Here is a 25730-nt window from a genome sequence, read left to right on the forward strand (position 1 = left end):
ATGTGAGGATAAGGTTATCCTCTGATTTGAGACAGACAGAGCCAGACAGCTCAGATCCAAGGAATCTGAGACCATGGAAGGAATCAGGGGAGGAACTGGTAGAGGTGGTGTAGTGGAAGACTGGACCTTCTGACTCAAAGCAGTAGAAGCCAAGAAGATAACTGTCAGAATCTGCTCAAGTGAATTCTTCTCACCAATCTCTCCACATCTTCTGTTAGACTCTTGAAAGAACAAGTGGATACTATTGAAAGGGACCTAGGTCTCTCCACAAAGGGGGAAAGAACCCTGGAGGGAATGGAGCCCACCAGAGAGTATCTGTTCCTTGTGAAGTAAACAGCACTGGAAGTCAAATCAGATGATTTCTGTGTTGGACCCGAGGAAGTCTGATCTGATGATTTTTCTTCGCTCTTTATTTTTGGATCCGATGAATCTCTTTTCTTTAGCTTTGTATCCAAGGTTGAGATCTGATCAGACAGATTAGATATTTTTTTTCTAGGATCCGAAGGGGAGGTAGGATTCAAAAGAGGTTTCTTCTTAGACTTCTCCAAAGGCTTTGATGAAGAAGATTTAGTCTTTTGATTTCTCAGGGGATGGAGCTCCAGATAATGCCTCACCAAAAGAAGAAGGGAGTATCATCTTGCTTTTGCGTTCAACCAGGGCTCTAGGGTTAAAGGAATGACAAATGGAGCAGTCCTCATGAAGCTGCAGTGGTCCTAAACAGTACACACATAACATGTGGGTATCAGAAACCGGAATCTTATATCCGCACTTTAGACATTTTTTAAACCCAGCTGGGCCTCTTTTTCCACTGTTTTAAAACACTAGCAGGAAAAAAAAAGATATTTAACAAGTACAGAAAAACAGTTTTTATACACACACACATATATATATATATATATACATATATATATAAAAATGTAGGATTTTTTTTTCTTTGGTAGTAAACCAGAGGAGACGAAATGAAAATTACTAGCTATGGTAAAGTAAAGGCTACATAGAGTGTAGAGGGAAAAGGAATACTAAATAGTATTCAAGGTACAAAAAATATACGATAGGAAGAAAAAAGGGACAGAATATATTAAAACCAAGTCAAGCGAAAGGTAAGGGAAAGAACAGAACCTAAGAATGTAAAGGCTTTAACTATAAAGGAGATAAAGATATGAAATTTAAAGACTTATCTGCTCGAGAGCATTGGTCTCCACATATTATGCATATACCGGCAAAGGAGATCTGAGATACTTGGGGTTGGTGCATTATGTGTAAGGGAGAAGTTTAAGAGTTTATTGGTTGCCGCAAGCTTTTGCAATGGCTGAGTAGGATCCGAGGGATCGGATCCAAACCCATAGGTTCAGGACAGAATGAAAATTGACATCAGATTAATGTGTTCATGTACAATGAAAATTTTTATTTGCAACAGGCTGGGGAAGGAATGGGTATGCCCATGGCTAATACGCATATCAGTTTAGTTCTACTTATTTGGGAAAGTGAGTTTCTCTGTAAAAAAAAAAAAAAAAAAAAAAAATGCGAGTTATACCATGCCAATATGCTGGATTACAAGCATTTTGTGCTTGATGTATTTTTTGCTGAGGGGTGGTATCCGTGGCCAGTTGGAGGATTCGGTCAGCTATTTAAATTCCTTTACATCTTTCCTGAGGTTTTAATAAACTATATCTAAGCACGAGTTATCTTTGTTAGATATTTTGTTGACACATAATGGCTGTGGCTTTGACACTTCTATTTATAAAAAAGATATTAGAAAGGCTATGTACCTTCATAGAATTAACATGCATCCTGGATATATTTTTTTCCACAATAGCAAGTAGCCAGATGATCACGACATCTAGGACTACTGATGTAGATGTATAGGAAATGGCGATTCAGAGCCTTAAAAAGGATTTTAAAGGAAGGGACTACAGTATTAGAAGATTAGAAAAAATGAAAAATCAAATAAAGGGGCTAAGGACTTCTGTATCTAAACCTGTGTTTGGGGACATGAATTCCACTGTTGGTTCTGTTAGCCTGAATAATGGGGCTTTTGATTTGTACATTCCAATTACATATCATGCACATACTAAACATGCTTCTAATATTTAAAGAACATTGAAATATTTCAAGATCTTATGAAGGTTCAGTGGACAAAATCTTTTCCATTCCTAAATTTATATATAAGAATTCTGATGAGGAATATGTTATGCTATAAAGAATACAGAAAAACAAAAATTATGATAGGTAATTAAAGGTTCTAGACCATGGTTTAACTGCTCATTTATTGAATATATTAGTAGTGATAAGTCATTTGTACATCCAAATACCGGGAAAATATTTAATTTGAATGTATCTGCAATGTTTGAAACAAAGAATATTGTGTATCTTGCAAGATGTGTAAAATGCACCTCTTTCTATATTGGTAAAAGCAATAGCAAACTGAAGGATCGTATATGTCAGCTCTTGTACAATATACATGGACATATTCAGACAAATGCTTTATAGCAGCATCAATTACAAGCTGGTAGCATAGATATTTTTAAGCTCAGTGTTTTATAACTAGTATAAGTTCGTATATGGGATTGGGATCAACTTCTGTGGACAGACAGAAAAGCTGCAGATTTCAAGCTGATTGTCCTCCAGGACTGAATGGTATGTGCAGTTTAAAACCTATTTTGAAATATAGATCATTTAAATAGATTTTCAGTTGTTCAAAATGTATTTTTAAAAGTTTTTAACATTTTCTCTAAGATTTCTAGATGTGTTAGTAATCACTGATGTCACTGGTTGATTCTGGTCATGTGATGCCTAAGTGAATGTATTTAGAAGTTGCAGATCTTACCCTCAAACGTTTTAGTATATCTGAGGAAGCACTGTTGTGCGAAAGCTTATATTAATTGAATAAACTTCTTGTTCTTGATGTCTCTGAGCAGTGAGAAGTTTGTTACTTTTATTTCTTGTGCTCTAGCTCAGCCTTTACCTGTTTTGAGCTACCTGTCTTTGCTGGATATGGTACTAATTCCACCAACTTGGATTAGGACCTAGAACATCCAATTACCTGGCTACTGTTAATCAAGCCAAATGTAGACACACCACCTAATATCTCTTTCATTAAAAGGAAGCCTAAAAAGCTTAGTGTGAGATGTTGTACATAGCTTTTTAACCAACAGTTAAAATAATTCTTACTTTCTTATATAAATAACCGTGCATAAATAGATATAAAATAAAAATGGATGCTGGCCACAAGAGCTTAAAGGTTAACAAATTAACTTTACTCAAATAATATAGTGCAAACACATTTTAATATATATGGAGGATGGCACAAATATGGAAATAAAAGGCAAAAAAAAGTGCCAGATACCAGAGTTCCTGGATATCTCTTACTGCATAAATATTGTTCCTAACTGCCATATTTTAGTTAAATTAATAACTAGTAATAACAGAAAGGTCCACCACAAAAGAAACAGCATCTTCACCACATAGCGTAAAACAGCATAAAACGTAGCTATACACAATGGCCAACAATGCTCACTAAATGAATTACTTCATCTTTCTGTGCTGTCCCAAAGAAAAAACAGTGGTGAAGCCATTTCTTCTACTTGTCAAAGCAATGTTTCTCAAGAACAAAACTTAAATCACATCAGTCCTACAAAAATAGAAAATGCAAATATGTATCCACATCTGCTCTTTCCTTTGACTCCACCCTAGTATGGCTTAGTGAAACAAAAGAAATTATGTCCCATCAGCAATTACATCTAAAACAGTAGCTCCTAGTCCTTCATCCCTTTTTCTTATATTCACAACAGAATTCAGCATGTCTGGATATCCAACACACAGAACAGTCAGTCGTTGTTCTTGTATATTCAAAAAGACAAAAACTCCACATTCCCAAATGATGAGAACAAACACATAAACTGCAGGTGAACAAGACAAGAGAAAAAAAAATACTGCATTCAAGTCAGTTTCCTATAGCCTGTCATTACCCATGACATCACAGGCTGAATATAGTCATTACCATACTTGGTGTACTTCAAATTATGCAAGGTTTTATGTATTTACTCTTGGCTGCGTTACTTGTTTATTAACGGAAGTGTTTTCAAGAAGAAATGGATTTATTCTGTGTGTGAGCTAGGTATGACATTCTTAGCATAATCTCAGGGAGGTTCCTGGCAGTCTATTTCACAGTGAACTTGCACAGAATTTACTATCTCCAAATGTACTTTACTAGCCACAATATGTATGTAGTATACCAGGGCCACACACTGTTTTTCGGGACAAGTTCATTTGTAATTCATTCCAACTCCAAATACAAACTTTTAACAAATTCAAAGTTTTGTAGTCTGTGCTTTTTAACTAATAGTATAAAGGGCAGACTATAACACTTCAAGAACAACAATTAAAATACATCACAAAGAAAGTCTACAGTCATATGAAAAGATACTCCCTCTGAGCATAAAATGCTTCTCCACGTCCTCTTCATAAAAAATCTTCCTGAAAAACAGAACAATTGAAAGCACATCAAACAGTGACTAATAAATAAAAATGCAAGTTTAATGACCCACCTGAAAATCTAAACGAGGAGCTCCATGTGCTTCCTGTCTGGCTGTGGGGCATGTGATACAACCTCTCTCCATAATTTTAGTGGCCTTTTTATTACTCAGGCTGTGGCAGCCTTCTCTTGTCAGGTGGTCTTCAGCAAAATCAGCAAGCTCAGAGACATTTGTTCCAGCTGTTTCCTTATATTGCTTTGGTTCTTCAGCAACAGCAAGTGGGGTTTGTCCCACACAACAGTCATAAATACATGTATTGGAAGGATCACATAATGCACTAACCTCCTTTTCGTTATTAGCTTTCCATGGATGCATCCTTATGTCACTCCTTCCCACAAATCTCACAGACTCCAGCAAGTCCTAGAATGGAATAAAGTTATCAATATGACTTTGATGGATAATATGTTGGTCACATAATCTTCATATATTTCTTCCACAGTACCTTACGTATCCTGAGTCCAAGGTCATTCTAACAAAACTTACTAAGACACAAAGGCATTCAACTCCTTTATTTCCAGATGTCTTACTACATGACCAGCAACCTCATCAGAACTAATTTAAGGCTGTTCCTTTATCACATCACAGAATTTTGATTACACAGCAATAAGCACTTTTAGACTTCAAAAGTACCAAAAAAAACACACGCAGTACTTCACAATTAAAATTTTTAGAACCAAGTTTTAATTTTTATCCTTTATATACTTAACAGCCAGAATAAGGTGCTGTTGTGTGAGGCAGACAATACCACAATAAATTATAACATCAGTACCAGTGGTTGAACAATGTAGCACTCACCTCTGATGTTTCACGATAAAGAATATTGGTTCTTTTTCCACATCAGCTATTTTAATTCATTTTTCAATACTGGCACAGCAATGCGGCATACTGGGAAGACCACTGCACTCTCAAGTGTGCTGTCCTTCAAATGAGACATTAAAAAAGTCCCCATCTGCCCGAGTTAAGTGGTAGCTCAGTTGGAGTAAAAGATCCCATGGCACTAATAGAAAACAGTAGTGGTCTTCAGTATATACATACTTAAACATCAATATACTTTTCATTAAAATATTTTACATTACACGTTTATTGCAATTCATCAACACACTTTGATTTTTAGCCTCTCCACCTCTCTACCCACAACCATAAATTTTTTTTTTTTTAATTATTCCCACAACTTTCCACTTTTTATAATGTAATTCCCTATATCTAGTTTTCAATAAACACACAAGTTTTTTTGCAAAATCACTATTCATTTTTGCTTACTCCATCATACCACAGAGAAAACCTATTATTTCTCTGTTCACTTTTCAGTCTTTTCCTTCTACCACCCCCCCCCCCGTTTTACTCTCTTACATTCCAAAAATACATGCTCAATAGCTTTTTCATCATTGCATACTACTTCCTTTTCTCGTCGAGTTATATACTTCATCAGTCCTTTTAACAGGTAATATGTGTAGCATCAGTCTCCAAAAAAGTCTGCATGTTCATTTACATCTTTAAATCTTTCCCTTCTTCTCTTTACACCTTTGCAAGTACCTTCCAAGTACCTTCCACCCTCCTCTTTCCACTGTTCAATCCAATAATATTTTTTCATTAATGTCCTCAGACTATCTTTTCCTTGTTTTATTTAATGATTCATAGTCTACTGTACAATGTATTAATTTTTTACAATATTCTTGCTTATCACCATAATTATTTTTTTCTTTTGTTCACACCATATCTAAGACGTTATCATATGTCTATTTTTTATCTTAACCATCAGATCATAGGAGGTTACTAGGCTATCGACCCACAGGTCATTTCAACCCTAGCTGTTTCATCCCAATGTAACGCCATAGGCACTCTAGTCAATACCCAGGATTGTATTTATTAATGAATGCCCATGTCCAAAAGGGTTGTGGGAGCTATCCCCGGGTAAGAATTTACAGTGCCCTATCCACTTATCCAGGTTCCTTTTGAACAGTGTCATAGAGGTGCTCTGTTTCAAATAAATTGGCAGCCTATTCCAAAGATGCAGCAGTCACTGGGAGACAACCTGTTCCAACAACATGTCTTATTCAAGTCACATGCCATATTTAGGTCCCTGAAATGGGTAGCTCTTGTCCCGTTTGATGGATGTGCAGCAAATTCATTAGGTTTGGGTCGATCATTGCTATGTAAGCCAGGCGTAAGTCTCCCCTAAGAAGTCTAAAGAATACCGTGTACAGGGACTTTAGTCGGTCTGTGTCGGGCATGTGCTGGAGTCCCTTAATCTTCTTAGTTAGAAACCTCTGAGGTCTCTCCAACTGTCGCAGGTGCTTTGTATAGTACATGGCAAAAGGAGGCTTTATACTCAATTATGGGCCCGATTAGTGACGCATATAGAGGGATTATAACCTTCTTTGTTCTAGAGGCAATGCCTTTGCTAATCAAGTGTGCTAAGCCTTCCTTACTACAGCAGACACAGAGTGATCAAGGTCTCAGTCTACTTGTGATCCCAGATCTCTTACCACTTCATAGGTACATAAGGTATTGTTAATTTGATAGTGTGACGGGACATTGTTTTTACCAAAGGGAATGATGATGCATTTCGTTGCATTCAGTTTAAGAATGTGACTAAGACACCAGTCACAAGTCTGTGTAAGACACTCCTGAAGTATACAAACATCATTAGGGGATTCAATAATTGCCCAAAATAGCGAAAACTATAACATAAATACAAAAGAAAATAAAAAATAAAAACGTCAAAACTTTAATAGTAAATGTCACAAAGCGCTTTTCACCCTGTAACCTCAGGGCTTCATCAGAGTAAATTAACCACATTAGACCCACCCTTAAATACTTAAAATCACATCCCATGATGAGTTAATGTTGCAGTTCCTTTTACATAACATAACTTAAACCACAAGCTTTAAAAACTGTCTCATACACCTTTACATTTGTAAACCTCACACTAATCAATATTTTATCTTTTTCTTAAAAAAAACACAACAATCATGAAAAATAATAAAGTAAAATGAAGTTACTAAACTTTTAAATATACAATACTTATGTTTTGTTCCAAACATTTGTAACATACAAATCAAATCTGTGCTGCCTTTAGTTTCAACACTGAACTTAAGAACCACTGTCGTTAATACCAGAGAACATTGTGGCATTGGTCTTAAAACTGCCAATCTAATTCTAACTTTTCCAAATAAGTTTTCAAGTCACAACCTCTACCATAATCAATCACCCTATCAATAACAAAAAACTGAAACTTTTTGAAACTATCATATCCCACAGAGTGATTGTACGATGCACTTTCATTCCTTTTCTGATTAATGTCCCTAACATGTTCCAAAATTCTTTCTTTTAATTTTCTAGTGGTTTTGCCCACATAAAAAGCTGGGCAAGACAAATATGTTGCCACACATATCACCATCTTAGTGCTACAGTTAAATTTCGATTACAGAAGCGTTTGTATTCATCACAGTAGACGTAATTAATTTATTTACAACAATACCACATAAAGAAGGGTTGGTGTTCTTTGAAGAAGCCCTTACAAAGAAGGATGATGTACACAATGTTAAAAAATTTTTACTGGTGAAACTTTTATTTACATTTGTTGACCGGGAGAGTCCGACTGGACACAGGTCCGTTTTCAGCGGAGGCCCAGGGAGAAAAACTCCACATTAAGTATTACTTGCATTATACAGTTAAAAACATAGCATTTAAATCTAGACATTACTCCAGCTGAGGACGTAAGACAAGAATAAAACACAGATGTAAAACAGCTGTAGAATATAGTACAATTTTAAAATATGCTGACATATACTAAACATGGTTACAAATGTAGTTGAGATTCATCAGTGAACAATTGATACAATCTGTTTTTGAGGTACATAATAAGAAGTTATGTACCTACCATAACGTTCCATGTTAGTTGTCTTCTCTCGCCTTCTTTCTCGCTGGATGGGTTCGGAGCCGATCCTCGGCTCCGACTCGGCACTTGCTAAGCTCGAGAGCTAATTTTACCAGCTCGAGGCAACCCTATTTCCCATGATGCAAGGCGGACACTACCCAGATCTCGTTTGGTAGCTAAGGAAATTAGGAATATATTCTTCCAACTGTAAAGGAGGAAGAAAAGTAACAATACTAAAAATGACAATCATAATCATCATAATCCTCTGAAAAGGATCAACCTAATCTAGTGACACTAGAAGCTGATTAGCTAGAAAAAAGGATAAAGCCTCTTAATAGAAGAGGCATAATCTTCTCGGTCTGACCAGGCTAGGGGGATGGAGGGCGGGACGCAAGAAAGAAGGCGAGAGAAGACAACTAACATGGAACGTTATGGTAGGTACATAACTTCTTAATGTTAAGTTGTCAATCTCGCCTTCATTCTTGCTGGATGGGACCGCGTCCCTAGCACCTCTATCCTGGGTGGCTCAATGGAACAGACTCTTGAGAACGGTGGAACCAAAATTCGCTCTGTCTCTCGAGGCCTAGTCTAATTTGTAATGTGAAACAAAGGTATATGGAGAGGCCCATGTGGCTGCTGCACAAATAGTGTCTATTGGAAGTCTAGCCTGAAAAGCTGTAGATGTAGCTAGAGCTCTGGTAGAATGGGCTTTTGGCCTAGAAATCAACTCTTTGCCTCTGAGCTGATAAATGTAAGTAACAACAGAAGACAGCCATCTAGATAAAGTCACCTTGGAAACTGGAAGGCCTTTCCTGTTCTCTGCATAGGATAGAAACAGTTGATCAGATTACCTAAAATGTTTAGTTTTGTCTAGATAATATCTGAGCTGGCGGTGAACATCAAGACAATGTAATTTTTGTTCTGCTCTATCAGAATAATTTGGGAAAAACACTGGAAGATCAATGGATTGATTTAGGTTCGCCTGCGATGCCACTTTGGGTAAGAAAGACGGATTAGTCCTTAGAGATACCCTGTCTTTGTGGAAAATTAAGTAGGGAGGACGAATGCAGAGAGCATGAAGCTCAGATACTCTCCTGGCAGAAGTAATGGCGACTAGAAAGAGTGTCTTCCAAGAAAGAAATTTCAATGAACAGGCAGCCGCAGGTTCGAAAGGGGGGAGAATCAAGGATGTTAAAATTAAATTTAGATCCCACTGTGGTGGGGGGTCTCTAATCGGAGGTTTAAGTAAAAAGATACCTCGAAGGAATGCCTTGCAAAGTTTATGTGACATAATGTTGTGGTCCAAAAGGCCTATATGAAAATTCAAAATGGCTGCCAGCTGAACTTTTACTGTGGAGGAAAAGGATCCTGAATGAAAAATCTCAGCTAGGAAGTCCAAGACCAAATGAATCGGAGCAGTATAGGGGTCTATGTTCCTAGCTTTTGCCCAGAAGGAGAAACGTTGCCATTTACTAGTGTAAATCCTTCTGGTAGAGGATTTTAGGGAAGCTACTATGATATCCCGGACGGGATTAGAAATCAATGGGAGCCTGGCTAAGGATGGAAGTGGAGCAACCAAGCAGTGAGGTTGAGAGAAGGTATGGATTGGTGCAGCTGCCCCGACTGGTGGGTCAGAAGATCTGGAACCGGGCCCAGATGCCATGGCTGTACCAAGAGATAACGATGTAGGAATGGAAACCATATCTGTCGAGGCCAATAAGGGGCAATGAGAATCAACTTGGCTGTCAAGGCGGTTGCTTTCTGAATTACTTGAGGTATCAGCGGAAAGGGGGGAAAGGCATAAAGAAGTCCCCGGGGCCAATCTTGGGTTAGAGCATCTCTGGGGGGATGGCCTGGAAGGGGGAAGAGAGAGAAGAAGTCTGGGCATTTGCTGTTTTGAGGTGTAGCAAAAAGGTTGCAGCAAGGAAGGCCCCACTCCTGAAAAATCTCTTCCGTCACTGATTGTTTGAGAGACCACTCGTGAGGCATGAGAATAGCTCTGCTCAACCTGTCCGCTATGATGTTGGATTTCCCGGGGATATGCGTTGCTATCAGAAACCGCTGAGAAGAGATTGCCCATTGCCAAAGTCTGAGAGCCTCTCGACACAGTGGATAGGACTTGGTTCCGCCCTGTTTGTTGATATACCACACTACGGACATATTGTCCATTTGGGCTGCAATAGTTCCCAGGGGAAGAGAGTCGTTGAGGGCTTGCAACGTTAAAAGCACTGCTCTCATCTCTAGGACATTTATGTGCAGATGGTATTCGTAAGGTTGCCAAGTGCCATGGACCATCCTGCCCTGATAATGCCCCCCCCCACCCGATCAGGGAGGCGTCCGATGTAACCGTGGCGACCGGGGCAGGAGGAATAAAGGGTCTGCCCTGATGGACTTGAGGGGACGATATCCACCAGGTCAGATGCCTTTTGCAAGTTGGAGTGATTATGATCCTGTGACGCATGGGTAGTTGTTGAAAGGACCATTGGGCGAATAGCATCCATTGCAGAAGACGCATGTAAAAACGGGCGAAGGGAAGAAGTGTTATGGCGGCCATAAGACCCAATACTTTCAGAGCAAATCTGGCCTGAATTTTGTAGCTGAGAAGAATCACCTGGACGTGACTTTGAATGTCCAAGATCCTTTGGTCTGTTAACTTTGCTGAAAGTTGTACGGTGTCCAATTTTGCGCCTATAAAAGTAATAGATTGACAAGGCGACAAGGCAGATTTTTTGAAATTTATAGAAATCCCTAGCCCTCTGCAAATGTGAATGGTGTAATCTCTGGCCTGGAGAAGTTGATGCCTGGTGGTGGCAGTGAGGAGCCAGTCGTCTAAATATGGAAACACCTGGAATCCTTGACGTCTCAGGTGAGCCGTAACCGCTGCCATACATTTGGTGAACACTCTGGGGGCTGTAGTGAGTCCAAAGGGCAGGGCCCTGAATTGGAAGTGACTGGTCCCCAGCCGAAAGCGGAGAAATTTTCTGGAGCGCCTGTGAATTTTTATGTGATAGTACGCATCCTGAAGATCTACAGAGCACATCCAATTGTCCTTGCCCAGAAAGGGTAGAATGGACTGAAGCGTGACCATCCGGAATCTTGTTTTCTTTACAAACTTGTTTAGTTTGCTCAGATCTAATATTGGTCTCCAGTCCCCTGTCTTTTTGGAACTAAAAGAACCTTGAGTAGATTCCGGATCCTATTTGGTCTGCTGGGACTGGCTGGATGGCTCTTTTTGCTAGCAGTCTTGATATCTCTGGTACTGCTAGTTCCCTTAGACCGGGTGGAACGTCTGGAAGGGTTCCCTTTTGCTGAATTGGGGTTTGAATAAAGGGAATTTTGTAACCTTCGGATATAATCGACTGTACCCATTTGTCTCGAGAAAGGGAAAGCCAGGCTATTGGGTACAGCGATAATCTTCCCCCGACTGCCTCCGAAGGTGGACAATAGGGCAACATCTCAGGGATGCTGGAAGGGTTTGTCAGAAAGAGGCTCTCTGCTACCCTGATTCTGCGGACCCCCTCTGCCCCTAGGGCGGCGTCTGTTGTTGTTACCCCCTCTGCCTCTGGGGGTAAACTGACCTCGTGCGTCAGGCGTGACTCCTTGAGATTTGCGGAACCACATTTTCCCTCCCTTCTGACCTTGGTCTTGAAGGGGTGGAGAAACGGACTCCTATGGCAGAAAGAGTCTTGTCATCTTGTTCGCATCTAGTCAAAGTGTCTTTCACTTGAGGTCCGAACAAGGTCGAACCATCAAAAGGGGAGTTTGTGAAGGGCGCCTTGAAGGGGTCTGCAAAATTACAAAGCCGCATCCAGGACTGATGCCTTAAAGCCACTCCTGTGCCTGCGGCCCTACTCGCTCCATCGGCTGCATAAGAAATGAGCCGCATGGAGGAGTTAACAATGGAGTTAAGGATTCCTAGCTGTGAGCTAATCTTATCCTGAGACCCAGCAGCTGATGGATCCTGTAAAACGTCTCCCAACTCTTTAAGAACATCTCTTTGAAGGCGGGTGAAGTGACACAAGTAGTTCAGCGATTGAATGGCAAAGGTCGCTGAAGAAAAAATCCGCTTGCCGTACCTGTCCATAGTCCTAGAATCCTTGTTAGGAGGATGGACAGGTACTGAAGGATCAGCTAGTTCCTTCTTGGTGGCTGCAGCCACCACCATGGCATCAACCGGGACACCTTTTGTCAAATATTGCCTATCTGATGGGGCCATAATAAATTTAGAAGGCCTCCTAGGAATAGGTTCCACCGAATCCGGGGCCATCCACGCCTTCAGAGCCACTACATCCATAAGAGGGCCGAAAGGCGGAGACACCCAGGAGGTGGAGGGTCGAGATCCGAACACCTCCAGGTATACTGACTCGTCCTCGGAAGGATTAAGGAAGGGCCAGTTCCCCCTCTGCTTAAGGAGTTCAAGGATGTCTGAGAAAGAGACATCCTCAGAGGAGGACCTTGGGGATCCCTCCGACTCATCCAAGTCAGTATCAGATGTAATAGACTCGGGGGAGTCTAGAGGTTTCCTCTTACATGTCCTCTTACGCGGAGGTTCACCTGATGGATCAGGAGAAGCCTCGGAAGAGGTAGATATTCCCAATGGGGAAACCTGAGGCGTTGGATCTCTGGGTCCGGGAGCAAGAGAGTGGGAAGAGATGTCAGCAGGCACTGTAGTGGGAGGAGCTGATGGAACTGACCATTGACTACGCCCAGGGGCTAGTACACTCCTCATCACCTCAAAGGCTCCCCCATCAGAGAGACCGGAAGGTTCCCGCTCCGAAGAGATAGGAACCCCAGGCCTCACCGAGAGGGAAGGCTCCGAGGCAGATGTCGGGGCTGAGCTCACCAACACCGAAGCCCCGAGAGAGAGAACGGGGTCGGACAAGGGTCCGATGCCACTCGCCCCCTCGGAGCCGACAAGAGAGACCAGACGCCCGGATCCCTCCAATGAAGGCCTCAAGGAGGAAATCGGAGCAGAGGACGACTGAGCCGAAAGGGGTGGTATCGGCTCCGAAGCTACAACAGTCACGGCTCCGAGGAGCTCCGGCTCCGAGCTCTGTAAGAGAGTCGAAGGAGGAATGTTAGGTGGATGTGCAATAGCTACCGTCTGTTGAGACGGGCTATGGAGCATTTGGGCCAATGCCTGAGACTTTAATAGTCTACTCACCACTCTCTCGAGGTCGTGATCAGACAGCCTGGACGACCGAGAAGAACGGCTCCGATGGCTCCGCTCCGAGAGCAAGGGTGATCTCGGAGCCGAACGTATCGATTCCAATGAGGGGGATCGAGATCTCGTTTTAGAGACAGGTGGAGCCGAAGGAGCCGAGGATACGTCAGCTCCGGTTGGAGCCGACACTGAGTGTCCAGATCTGGCAGTATCAGCGCTGGATGGAGCCGATACTGTGACTTCTAGCATGGAAGGATCGGCTCCGGCTGGAGCCAATCTCGACACTAAAGAAGTTGAACCAGTAGCCAACGGCTTGGGACTTGCAGCCGAAGGCTTAACAGGTTTCGAGGGCTTCCCCGGAGCCGACTTAGTCAGGGAGCTCTCAGGCTTTAATAAGCCCCTCAATATTAACTTATTTCTGCGCTCTTGCAGGACTCTTGGGCTCAAAGCATGACAGATAGCACAAGAGTCCTGCAAGTGCAGAGGTCCCAGGCAGTAAACACAAGAAGTGTGACCGTCTGTCAGAGACATCTTCTGACAGCACGAGTCACACTTCTTGAAGCCTGAGACCTTTGTGTCCTTCGACATAGCTGTGTCGAGGGAACACAAGTTGACAGGAAAAAACACAAACACACACACAAATAACACCCAAACCAAAAATGTAAACTTAACAGGGATACAACACTCAGACACAAAAATCCCTGACAGGAAAAAATAGAAAGGGAAAGGCCTAAGGCCTAACCTAGGGAAGGGGATAAATAACCCGAAAAAAAGGGAACACTAATGGGAATAGGGTTAAAATAAACGTTAAAAGTTCACAAAACTACTAGGGTTATGAAAAATTAAAGGGATGACACAAAGTCTTATTATAAGAAAAACTTACCTAGAGCTGGTAAAAGAGGCACCTCGTTAGCGAAGCGGCAAACGAGATCTGGGTAGTCTCCGCCTTGCATCATGGGAAATAGGGTTGCCTCGAGCTGGTAAAATTAGCTCTCGAGCTTAGCAAGTGCCGAGTCGGAGCCGAGGATTGGCTCCGAATCCATCCAGCAAGAATGAAGGCGAGATTGACAACTTAACATCAGCCATTAGCAGTTGTTGCTACAAGACGTTAGTATTATATGGTAGGTAGTTGGGAACAGGAGTAGCCAAGCTTTCTAAGAGTAGGTTGTTAGGGGGCCGAGAGAGGTAGTGGGTGGGTGGAGTGGATGGTAGTAGAGGGGGGGGGAGTTGCAAGGGCATAAATGGCAAGTTTTTAAGTGTGATTTTAGTAAGGATTTGAAGTGGGTGCAAGAAGTTACAGAGGTAATTGAGGATGGGAGGGAGTTCCAGAGTTTGGCTATAGTGCAGGAGAATAATGCTTCTCCAGCAGAGTTACTGGCTCTTGTGACCTGTGGGTTTTTGCAGCTGGATCTTAGTGGTCTCGTGGTTATGTAGGGTTGGAGTAGATTCTGGAGGGATGCGACTTTTAGTGGTTGGTTTATCAGTTTGTGGGCGAGTGCGAGTTGGTACCACTGAAGGAGGTGGGGGAGCTCCAGCCAGCCCAGTTCTGCTAGTGAGAGACAGTGGTGAGTACAGCAGGAAGCCCCTGTGGCGAATTTGGCGATTTTGTTGTAGCAGGTTTAAAGCTTATTTAGGTAACATTGTCTAAGGTTAGTAAATACTGGAGAGGCGTAGAGTAGGGTAGAGAGAACTTATGGAATTAGTACTAAACAACTTTTTGTTGTTTGAAGATGAACTTTTTCACCAAATTTCAGGTGTAGCCATGGGAGCGAAATACGCACCAATATATGCCAACTTGGGTTTGGCGCAATGGGTGGAAAAATGGGTCTTTCCAGCAAAGTTTTACGGCAAAATCATTACATGGTTAAGGTTTTTGGATGACATTCTCATCCTGTGGAGGGGTACAGATGCTAAGTTTGGTAATTTTATGGCGGACTTAAACACCACCACTACATTCATAAAATGTACCCACAAAATTGGGAAATATATGATAGATTTTTAGACATCTCCCTGACTTGGGATAAAATTAACAAATTGAACTCTAGGATGTACAGAAAAGATACATACTCTAATTCATTGCTTCATTATGACAGCTGTCATCCAAAGCATCAAAAGAAAAGTGTAGTAAAAGGACAGATGGTCAGGATCTTGAAACTGACTAGTGATGACAGTGAATTTAAGGACGAGATATACACCCTAGTAGGAATGTTCAAACAAAGAGGTTACCCCACCAAGTTTCTTATTATAATTCTTAATAAAATTTGTGAAAGAAGAAAGGACAAGTTTACCCCCATTTTATCCACTGACCATAGGTTCACTTTGGATACAAGACACAATACTGTGTCACATAGTGTTTTGGTTCTCCCTTAAAACGAAGCGTTGAAAATTAGAGCAATGGTTAACAACACATGGGACTTAGTTTTGGGTCCTGAGCTCAGGTACTAAACCAAGAACTACTTTTACTAGGGGTGCAAATTTAAAGAACTTGTTTGAAAAACCCTGTAACAACAAAAGGCTTAGATCTACCATGTCAAAGTGTAACATGTGTAAAGCTTGTAAATACATCAATACAGGCCCCTATGTGATGCTAGAAGGGCACTATCCCATGTCCTGGCCACTGTAACACTAAGATGCTAAGATGGTGATATATGTGGCAACATGTTTGTCTTCCCCAGCTTTTTATGTGGGCAAAACCACTAGAAAATTAAAAGAAAGAATTTTCGAACATGTTAGGGACATTTATCGGAAAAGGAATGAAAGTGCATCTTACAATCACTCTGTGGGATGTGATAGTTTCAAAAAGTTTACATTTTTTGTTATTGACAGGGTGACTGATTATGGTAGAGGTGGTGACTTGAAAACTTATTTGGAAAAGGTAGAATTAGATTGGCAGTTTAGGACCAATGCCACAACCTTCCCTGGTATTAACGACAGTGGTTCTTTAAGTTCAGTGTTGAAACTAAAGGCAGCTCAGATTTGATTTGAATGTTACAAATGTTTGGAACAAAACATAAGTATTAGATATTTAAAAGTTTATTAACTTCATTTTACTTTATGTTTTATGATTGTTGTGTTTTAAGAATGAGATAAAGTATTGATTAGTGTGAGGTTTACAAATGCAAAGCTGTATGAGAGTTTTTAAAGCTTGTGGTTTAAGTTATGTTATGTAAAAGGAACTACATCATTAACTCATCATGTGATGTGATTTTATGTATTTAAGGGTGGGTCTAATGGGGTCTATGTCATTTAATCGAGCGTTCATATATGCGAATACAAGAAGTTCAAACTGGGAAGTTCAAAAACTGAAAAAGTCGAAGCCACGGAAATACGAATTCTTTCCTGGGGAAAGAATTCGGCTGGCTGTTTCTGCGGCTTCTACATTTTTTCTACTGTGGTGGGAAAGTTACGGATAGGGTTAAGGTAAGTGTGCGAGTGTGACGGACGTTGTGGTTAGGGTGTGGGTAAGGTAAGTGTGCGATAGTGACGGACGTTAGGGTTAGGGCGCGGGTAAGGTAAGTGTGCAATACTGACGGACTTTAGGGTTAGGGTGCGGGTAAGGTAAGTGTGCGATAGTGACTGACTTTAGGGTTAGGGTTTGGGTTAAGGTTAATGCATAGATAGTTGTGTATGTAAGGTTTAGTGTAGGTTTATTAGGTTTTGGTGTGCTTGTGTTTGTGTGTTTTTCGGAACAGCAAATTGTTTCCCTGGGAAAAAAATTTGCTATTCTGAGGTTTCGATGTTGTCATATTTCGAACTTCCAAGTTCGAACATATGGTGTTCGAAATTTTGGAAGTTCGATTATATGACAAAGACCCAAGTCTAATATGGTTAATGTACTCTGATGAAGCCCCGAGGTTACAGGGTGAAAGCACTTGGTGACATTTACTATTAAAGTTTTTCCAGTTCATTGATTCTGGTCGCACCACTGTAGTGGCGTTTTTATTTTTATTTTCTTTTGTATTTATAATTCAATAATTGCACCCACTTTGCAGTCGTCTGCAAACTTGGTCAGCCACAGCCCCTTAGTTTTCACCTGAATTTCTGAGAAGTATATACCAAACACTAGGGGGCCCAGCACTGACCCTTGTGGCACCCCGCTGGTGACACGTCTGCTGGTTGACGTGGAGTCACCCACTTTGATAGTGTGACCGGTTTGTGAGCCAGACGGCAACCCATCTTGTCATAAAGGGGTTTACATTCAGTTTGCTAAGTTTATCGACAATGCCCGAATGTGGGATTGTGTCAAAGGCCTTGGGCCAAGTCGAGGTATGCTGTATGCACAGATTTGCCATTGTCAATGGCCCTGCTCACATTTTCAAAGAAATCCACCAGGTTTAACAGGCAGTATCTGCCCTTGACAAAGCTGAATTGGGTCAGATCCAGGGTTTGGAGATCACCTACATCTTTATTTATGACGTCCGCAATGATACGTTCCATGGCTTTACAGATGAGGGTGGTCAGACTTATGGGTCTATAATTCCCTGGGTCTGTTGCTAAGCCACCTTTGTGGAGGGGAATAACTGTTGTTGTTCTCCATTCCACAGGAACAAAGCCAGTGGTTAGGCTTTGACTGAATACGGTAATTAATGGTGATGTTAGTTCATGTTTTAGTCTTTTTAGAAGACAGCCTGGGATACCATCTGGTCCCACAGAGGCTATGTTTTTTGCTTTAGACAAGGCTTTAATGACCTGCTCTTCAGATATGTAGGGTGGGGGAGGGGAAGGGCAAGGTTTGTGATAAGTTTGGAGGGGATAAGGAAGTGAAATTTTCACCAAATTTGACCGCTTCCAGGTTTGCTATTACTGCGGGATCAGTATGTGTGATACAGTTAGTCACTAGTTCACATGCTCTCCCATACCCACCACCACAATAAAAAAAACTTTTATTTAAGCTAAAACCCTGTACTCTGGCCCCTGATAATCTACCCCCACACTTCCTGAAGCTAATCCCATCAGCATACTCATTAACAGATCAATTAAAATATCTCTAGTCTCAGATATCTGGAAAAAAAAAGAAGTTATGTCTTACCATAACGTTCCATCTGTGTTGTTCATCTTCTTTCATTCATCACTGATGGGTTCGGTTCTGAGCCCTCGGAACTGAGTTGGCCTTTTTACTAAGCTCGCTCCAGCCAAAAACACTCTCGAGCTAAGTCTCTAGTCAGAATGCCCTTCTCCCTGTTACCTCAGATCGAGTTTGCTAGAGAAAGAGAAGTAAAGCCGAGGCCACTTTTGCACAAATACCCTAAGGGCACTACTTAGAACCAAAGCATCCCTCAGGAGCCTTTGGAGTGGGAAGGTGGGTGGGAAGTGATGAATGAAAGAAGATGAACAACACAGATGGTACATTATGGTAAGACATAACTTCTTTATCTGATTTTGTTAATCTTCTTTCCATTCATCACTGATGGGACAGAATCCCAAGCTACCTTGAGGTCCATGGGTTGCCCTCATGGAAGAACATTCCTGAGAACCATTGAGCCGAAGGCAGCTCTCCCTTTGGAGAACAAGTCCAATTTGTAATGACTGATAAAGGTATGAGGCTTGGACCAAGTAGCTGCTACACAGATGTCATCCATGGAAGCCCTAGAATGGAAAGCTACAGATATTAAGACCAACCAGGAACCAAAAAACCAATAATTCCAAAGAGAGACTTAGTCCAAAGCCAAAAAAAAGAAATTTATTAGACCACAAACAAAAACTGAATTGACCTAGGTTTCGTCTTCACAATAAGACTTCTTCAGAATACTAAACCAAATCAAAGCCACACTTAATATATACTTACAAAAACACGCCCTCTGAACCAGTTCAATTAATCAATCGTTTAAAACATTCCCTTTCCTATTTTTTTATATAAAAAACATATATGCACAAAAGATGTTATATATATAAATGAATTAATATATATAAACTATATGAATGTGCAAAAACATATATACCTATATATTAAAAATGCAAAAAATTAAAAAACAAAAATGAAAATAATAAACTGGTGTTAAAAGTGTGTTTATAAATACAATCAAGTCTGATCAGGACTTCCCCATAATATGTTTAAGCCTAAGTATAGGCTTTATAGAAGAATAATCATTTAGACCAGGATAATTTTGTGCATCTAATTTAATTTGCCACATGAGTTCACATAGATCCAAATGGACATCTAAAGTTTTCCCATGTAGATCATATTTGATTTGTTGTAACACACAAAACCTAAACTCATGTGTGGAATTGCTAGCAACATGCCTCACTAAAGCATTCGTGGATTTTAGATGCTTAATGCCCAAAAGGTGTTCTCTAACTCTCTCCCTAAAAGATCTACAAGTTTTCCCTATGTAAAATGCCGAACATTGTTGGCATTGTTGTGCATATATGTTTTTTATATAAAAAAATAGGAAAAGGAATGTTTTAAACGATTGATTGATTGAATTGGATCAGGGGGCGTGTTTTTGTAATTATATATAAAGTGTGGCTTTGATTTGGTTTAGTATTCTGAAGAAGTCTTATTGTGAAGACGAAACCTAGGTCAATTCAGTTTTTGTTTGTGGTCTAATAAATTTTTTTTTTGGCTTTGGACTACGTCTCTCTTTGGAATTATTGTTTTTTTGGTTCCTGGTTGGTCTTATTGTGTTACGGCATGGAGAACGTAGTTTCCTCAGCTGAAATTAAGGATTTACTGCATCAAATTAATGAACAATTGAAAGAGCATACTGCACAAATTAAATCTTTGACAGAAGGACGTAAATCAGATTCGATAATCTGTGATATGGGCAGTTTGGGTTTTCCGCTTACACAAGCCACACCTATTATTGTTTCTATGGACAATTCTAATGGTAACAATGCTGTAAGTACTGTAGACAAGGACAATAATCAGACCCCACAAGTCTTAGGCGGGGGAAACACTGCAGTCCTTAATAGTGAACTTTGGAAAAACAATGTATTTAGTTTTCAAACCGGTAATTGTAAAAACGGATGTGAAGCCCATAACAATCAGACTTTTGCTGAACAGCTTAAGTTATTTGAGAGTAAGCTGTTTAAATTAAAGAGAACTCAACTGGAAAATAGTTATTTGCTTAGAAACATTGAGTTGGGACTGGTGCCGAAAGGCTTACGAGTATAGAGATATCCGAATGGAATAGATGGTAATACAGAGATGATTAATGAGCTACATGCTCTTTTCAACAAAGCTGGTTTGGATATTATGGGCATTATGGTGAAATTTAACCAGCTTAAAATTGATGCATACCTTGTTGATCTTGAACGACTCAATGACAGTATTGTTAAAGATTTGTTGTTCGATCAATATTATACAAATTATACCAATATTTTAAATGAAGTGAACAAAAGTTGCGACTTTATTTTCAACAAGAAACTGCAGAAGGTAGATCGGGACATTACGGCATACAATTTGGATACAGTTTATCCCCAATCCAATGGTAATCAATGGAGGCGTGGCCACCGAGATGTATCGGCGAATCAAGATGTGGACAGTGATAACATCATGATGTCGGGGAAGCAAGTGAGTCATAAAAGTTCCACCAATAGAGCAGGGAGCCCTTTAGCGGAAGGCCCAAGGCGTTCAGAGAGGATTCGCAACAGGGAGCCACCACATGAGGAGAGAGATTATGGTCAGACAGGGGCACGTCCCAAGGTCTGGTATACCTCAATGAACCCCCAGGAAACTGCAAGGAAACTGAGGTAACTGGCAATGACGAGGCGGTGGGTTTTTGTGCTGCCTCGGATATTTGTACATTTAATATGCCTGTTAAGTGTGATTTCTCCAGCAGTTCTAACTTACTTGTTGTGCCTGATTTGGAGACTTATGGGTTGTCCCAACGATGGCATGACTATGAATGAATGTTCAGTTAGTAGGCGTCCTGTTTTTTGCGACTGTGCAATTAAAGATTCTTCGTCGAACAATTTAATGGATAATGATTTGAACTTTCAGCAGTTTGAGAATGCCGGGGAGCATGTGGACGCATTACTGGACTTAAGTGTATATTCTCTTCAGGGGGAACTTACAAATACAAAGCCTAATTTGGATACAGCTGTAGATGAGTTTCCCGATTTTAGGGTTAACTCTTATTCTGCTTTTTCTTTTAATTGCAATGTGAATGTCATTGGTTCTGTCGAGGGTAACAGCAGTGTTATTTTGATGCCGGCTCAGGATATGGAAATATCTATCATTGACAATTTTATTAATTCACATGATCTTGATAACAGTAGTATACATGGGGTAATGTTATCCCCTGGGTCAATTGTTTATCAAGAGTCACAGTTGGGTGGGCAAACAACACTTGATCAGGTTTTACCTGATAGTAAGAATAGTTCTGATGTTTTAGGTATGTCATTGTTTGAAAGCAATGGGTTTGAACAGTTAGAAAGCGGCCTTTTGAGCCATCCTGATATTTTGGAAAATCAGGCACACGATTTTAAACTGTTTAATTATTTTCACCATGTATTTAGTATGGATTATGTTAATCTGTTTTCTAAGGGTTTTACCTTTGTTTCTTGTAAAAAAGGAAATTTGGTGGATACCATATTAGATTTAAAATTATTTGTACGCAAGATAAATTTAAAAGCACATTTTGGTGATGTGGGTGGTTTTGATAAGCAGTAAGTTCTATCAAAATTGAGCCAATTTAATCCACCCATAAATCCTATGGTTGCTATTTTTGATAAAATATGTGAAACAGAGATTAGGGAGCATTTTAAACAATCGTCAAGGTATATACCATTTAATTTAACTGACGATGAGGCTAAACTGATTAATGAATTATCAAGAATTGACAATATTTGTATTACGAAGCCAGATAAGGGCAATGGGGTTGGTCACAGTGGATAATAATGACTACGTGAATATTATGATGTCTATGCTGAATGATGATGCATATACTGAAGTTAGTATGAATGAAATTAATGTTGCCTTTAAAAAGTTGGATTTCATGTTGGAAGATATGCTTTATCAAGGGGAAATAACAGAAAAAGATTTTGAATTTATGACTAACTTATATCCAGTAGTCAGTGGTATCTTTGGTATACCTAAAATTCACAAAGGGCTGGACAACGTAAAATTTAGACCCATTGTCAATGGCAAGAGGAGTAAAACTTATTTTATTAGTCAGTTTTTAGATTATCATATAAAACTAGGATGAAAATACTTTCCCTATATATCTAAGGATTCATGGGATTTTTTGGAAAAGGTTAAAACTATTAAAGTTAATAACAATACTGTTTTATTGACTACTGATGTATGTAATTTGTTTTCTGTAATTCCACATGATATAGGTCTCGTATGGTTAGAACATCAGTTATTTTTAACTGGTATATATGAACAAGATCAAATTAATGTTTTTGTAAGATTAATGGAAGCAGTACTAGTTAACAATTTCTTGTTCTTTGAGGGGCATTATTTCAAGCAGTGCACTGGAGTGGCTATGGGGGCCGCATGTGCCCCCATTTATGCCAATTACATCATGGCTTATTGGAAGGAACATTTTCTTTTTACCAGTGTTTATTACGGAAATATCAAGGCTTACACATGTTACCTGGACGATATTTTTATCGTCTGGGAAGGTGAAATTGATGTTTTAAAGGACTTTATTAATTATATCAACAGAACTGCAGAGTTTTTAAAATTCACACGAGTATGACGCTGACTCCATAACTTATTTGGATGTCAGATTGACTATTGACAGGGCTTCTATGAGTATCAGATCTAACATTTATAGGAAAGCCACTTTCTCGAATTCATACTTGCAATACAATAGTTGGCATCCTAACCATCAAAAACGAGGCATTGTCAAAGGCCAAATGGTCAGAGCAGCCCGGATGGTTAGTGACAATCAAGAATTTGTGGATGAATTAATTTATATGATAAAATTGTTTTTAAATAGAGGGTATTCTAAAGATTTATGTATGGAATTATTTAATGAAATTAAATATAAAAGGGATACAGGTATTTATCAACCTATTCTTAATTTCAATAATATAGTCCAGCATACAAGTATATCTAATGGTGAGGATCGATTGGTCGGGTCCCCATTTATGTTTATTTCTACATATAATGGGGATTCGGAGTGGTTAATTAATATGATTAGGAAGAACTGGGGTATTCTACAACTTGACAAAAATATTGGAATCAAGTGGGGTTCATGTCCCACTTTTGTTTTTAGGAAAGATTGTGCGTTTAAGGATATTTTTGAAAGGTGCTCTCTTTCTAAGGCTTTGGCCACTAACAGAGCTTTAGGTAATTTTAAGTGTGGGAGATGTTCGGTTTGTTCTTTTATATTGCCTACGGGTCATAAGTTTATTTTTAATAATTACAATATTTATATTTTAGGTCATTTTGATTGTTTTTCCAAGAATGTAGTTTACATGGCAAAATGCCAACAATGCATTTTTAATATATAGGTATATATGTTTTTGCACATTCATATAGTTTATATATATTAATGCATTTATATATATAACATGTAAAAAATTATTTTGTGCATATATGTTTTTTGTATAAAAAAATAGGAAAAGGAATGTTTTAAACGATTGATTGAATTGGTTCAGGGGGTGTGTTTTTGTAATTATATATACAGTGTGGCTTTGATTTGGTTTAGTATTCTGAAGAAGCCTTATTGTGAAGACGAAACCTAGGTCAATTCAGTTTTTGTTTTCTTTTTTTTGGCTTTGGACTACGTCTCTCTTTGGAATTATTGGAAAGCTACAGATGTTGCCATAGATCTAGTGGAGTGAGCTTCAACTTTTGGCATAGGTTCATTACGGAGGGAGTAGATGAAACATATGCAGTCCCTTAGCCATTTTGATAATGTGACCTTGGAAACAGCCTCTCCCACTTTGGTTCCAAAAAGTAGATGAAAAGCTGTTCCGATTTACGGATAGGTTTGGTCCTGTCTAGGTAAAACCTCAGTTGTCTATGTACGTCTAAAGAGTGAAGGCAGTACTCTCCTCTATTGGCAAAATTCGGAAAAAACACAGGTAGATCAATGGTCTGGTTTATGGAGAATTCAGAAACAACTTTGGGAAGGAAGGATGGATTCTAACGAAGTGATACTCTTGTCTTTATGAAATACCAGATAAGGCCTCTTGATACACAATGCCTGCAGCTCCGAGACTCTTCTGGCAGACATGATGGCTACCAAGAATAAGGACTTCAAAGACGAAAAACTTTAGGTCACATTTCACCACAGGTTCTAAAGGTTTTTGAGTTAAAGATTGAAGGACTAGAGTGAGGTTCCATGGTTCCACGGGCTGTCTGACAGGAGGCCTGATATGAGAAGTCCCTTTGAGGAAGGCTTTGCAATGGCATAAAGAGATAAGAGGGGTGCCACCTATACCATTGTGGAAATTGGAAAGTGCCGCTAGATGTACTTGTACACTAGAGGCAGAAACTCCATTATCAAAAAACTTAGCCATGTATTGAACCACTGCAGTTACTGGAGACGAATATTGGTCTAGCATATTATCCTTGGACCAAATGGAGAACCTTTTCCATTTATCCAGATATAGTCTTCTGGTGGATGGTTTATGAGAGGCCAGAATGATGTCTTGAACAGGGATTAGCTTGCCTGGCGACTAGTGGAAGTGGAGAACCAAGCTGTCAGCTTGAGACTGGACAGATTTGAGTGACTCAACACTTGGGGGTGAGTAATCGGATCTGGTAGAGGGTCCAAAATCCCTGGCGGGTATACTAGGTGAGGCTGAAGGAAGGGGAACCAAACTTGTCGATGCCAGAACGGGGTTATGAGGATCACCTTTCATCTCAACCGAAGAGCTTTCTTTAGACTCTGACGAATCAGGGGGATGGAGGATAAGGTTAAAGAAGTCCCGTGGGCCAATCGTGGATTAAACCGTCCCTCGGTGACTCCCTCTATGGGGAAGTAGGGTGAAATAGCTGCTGCACTTGTTGTTCGATGGGGAGGCGAAAAGATTGCAGCAAGACTGGTCCCAGTGGCTGAACATTTCTGTCGCCACCTCAGGGTTCAGATACCACTCGTGAGGCATGAGGATGCATCTGCTCAGTTTGTCCGCAATCACGTTGGAGCTCCCCGGTTGGAAGCTATAGCCCACTGCCAAATTCTCATGGCTTCTCGACATAGGTGGTAGGACATGATTCCTCCTTGCTTGTTGATATACCAGACCACTG

General features: G+C 40.1%; 1 protein-coding gene across 1 annotated transcript in view; it reads right to left on the bottom strand.

Moving 5' to 3' along the window:
* LOC122816492 (dynein axonemal assembly factor 8-like) overlaps positions 1–25730 on the bottom strand; it is a 3534829-nt gene that overhangs the window by 3163833 nt on the left and 345266 nt on the right. The window contains exon 3 of the mRNA XM_044089323.1: positions 4548–4895. Within this exon, the coding sequence (XP_043945258.1) occupies positions 4548–4895 (348 nt within the window). The remainder of the gene's footprint in view (positions 1–4547; positions 4896–25730) is intronic.

This window comes from Protopterus annectens, chromosome 12.part0 (genome assembly GCF_019279795.1).
Source record: "Protopterus annectens isolate FY-2018-M chromosome 12.part0, PAN1.0, whole genome shotgun sequence".
In the NCBI taxonomy this organism is placed as follows: domain Eukaryota; kingdom Metazoa; phylum Chordata; order Ceratodontiformes; family Protopteridae; genus Protopterus; species Protopterus annectens.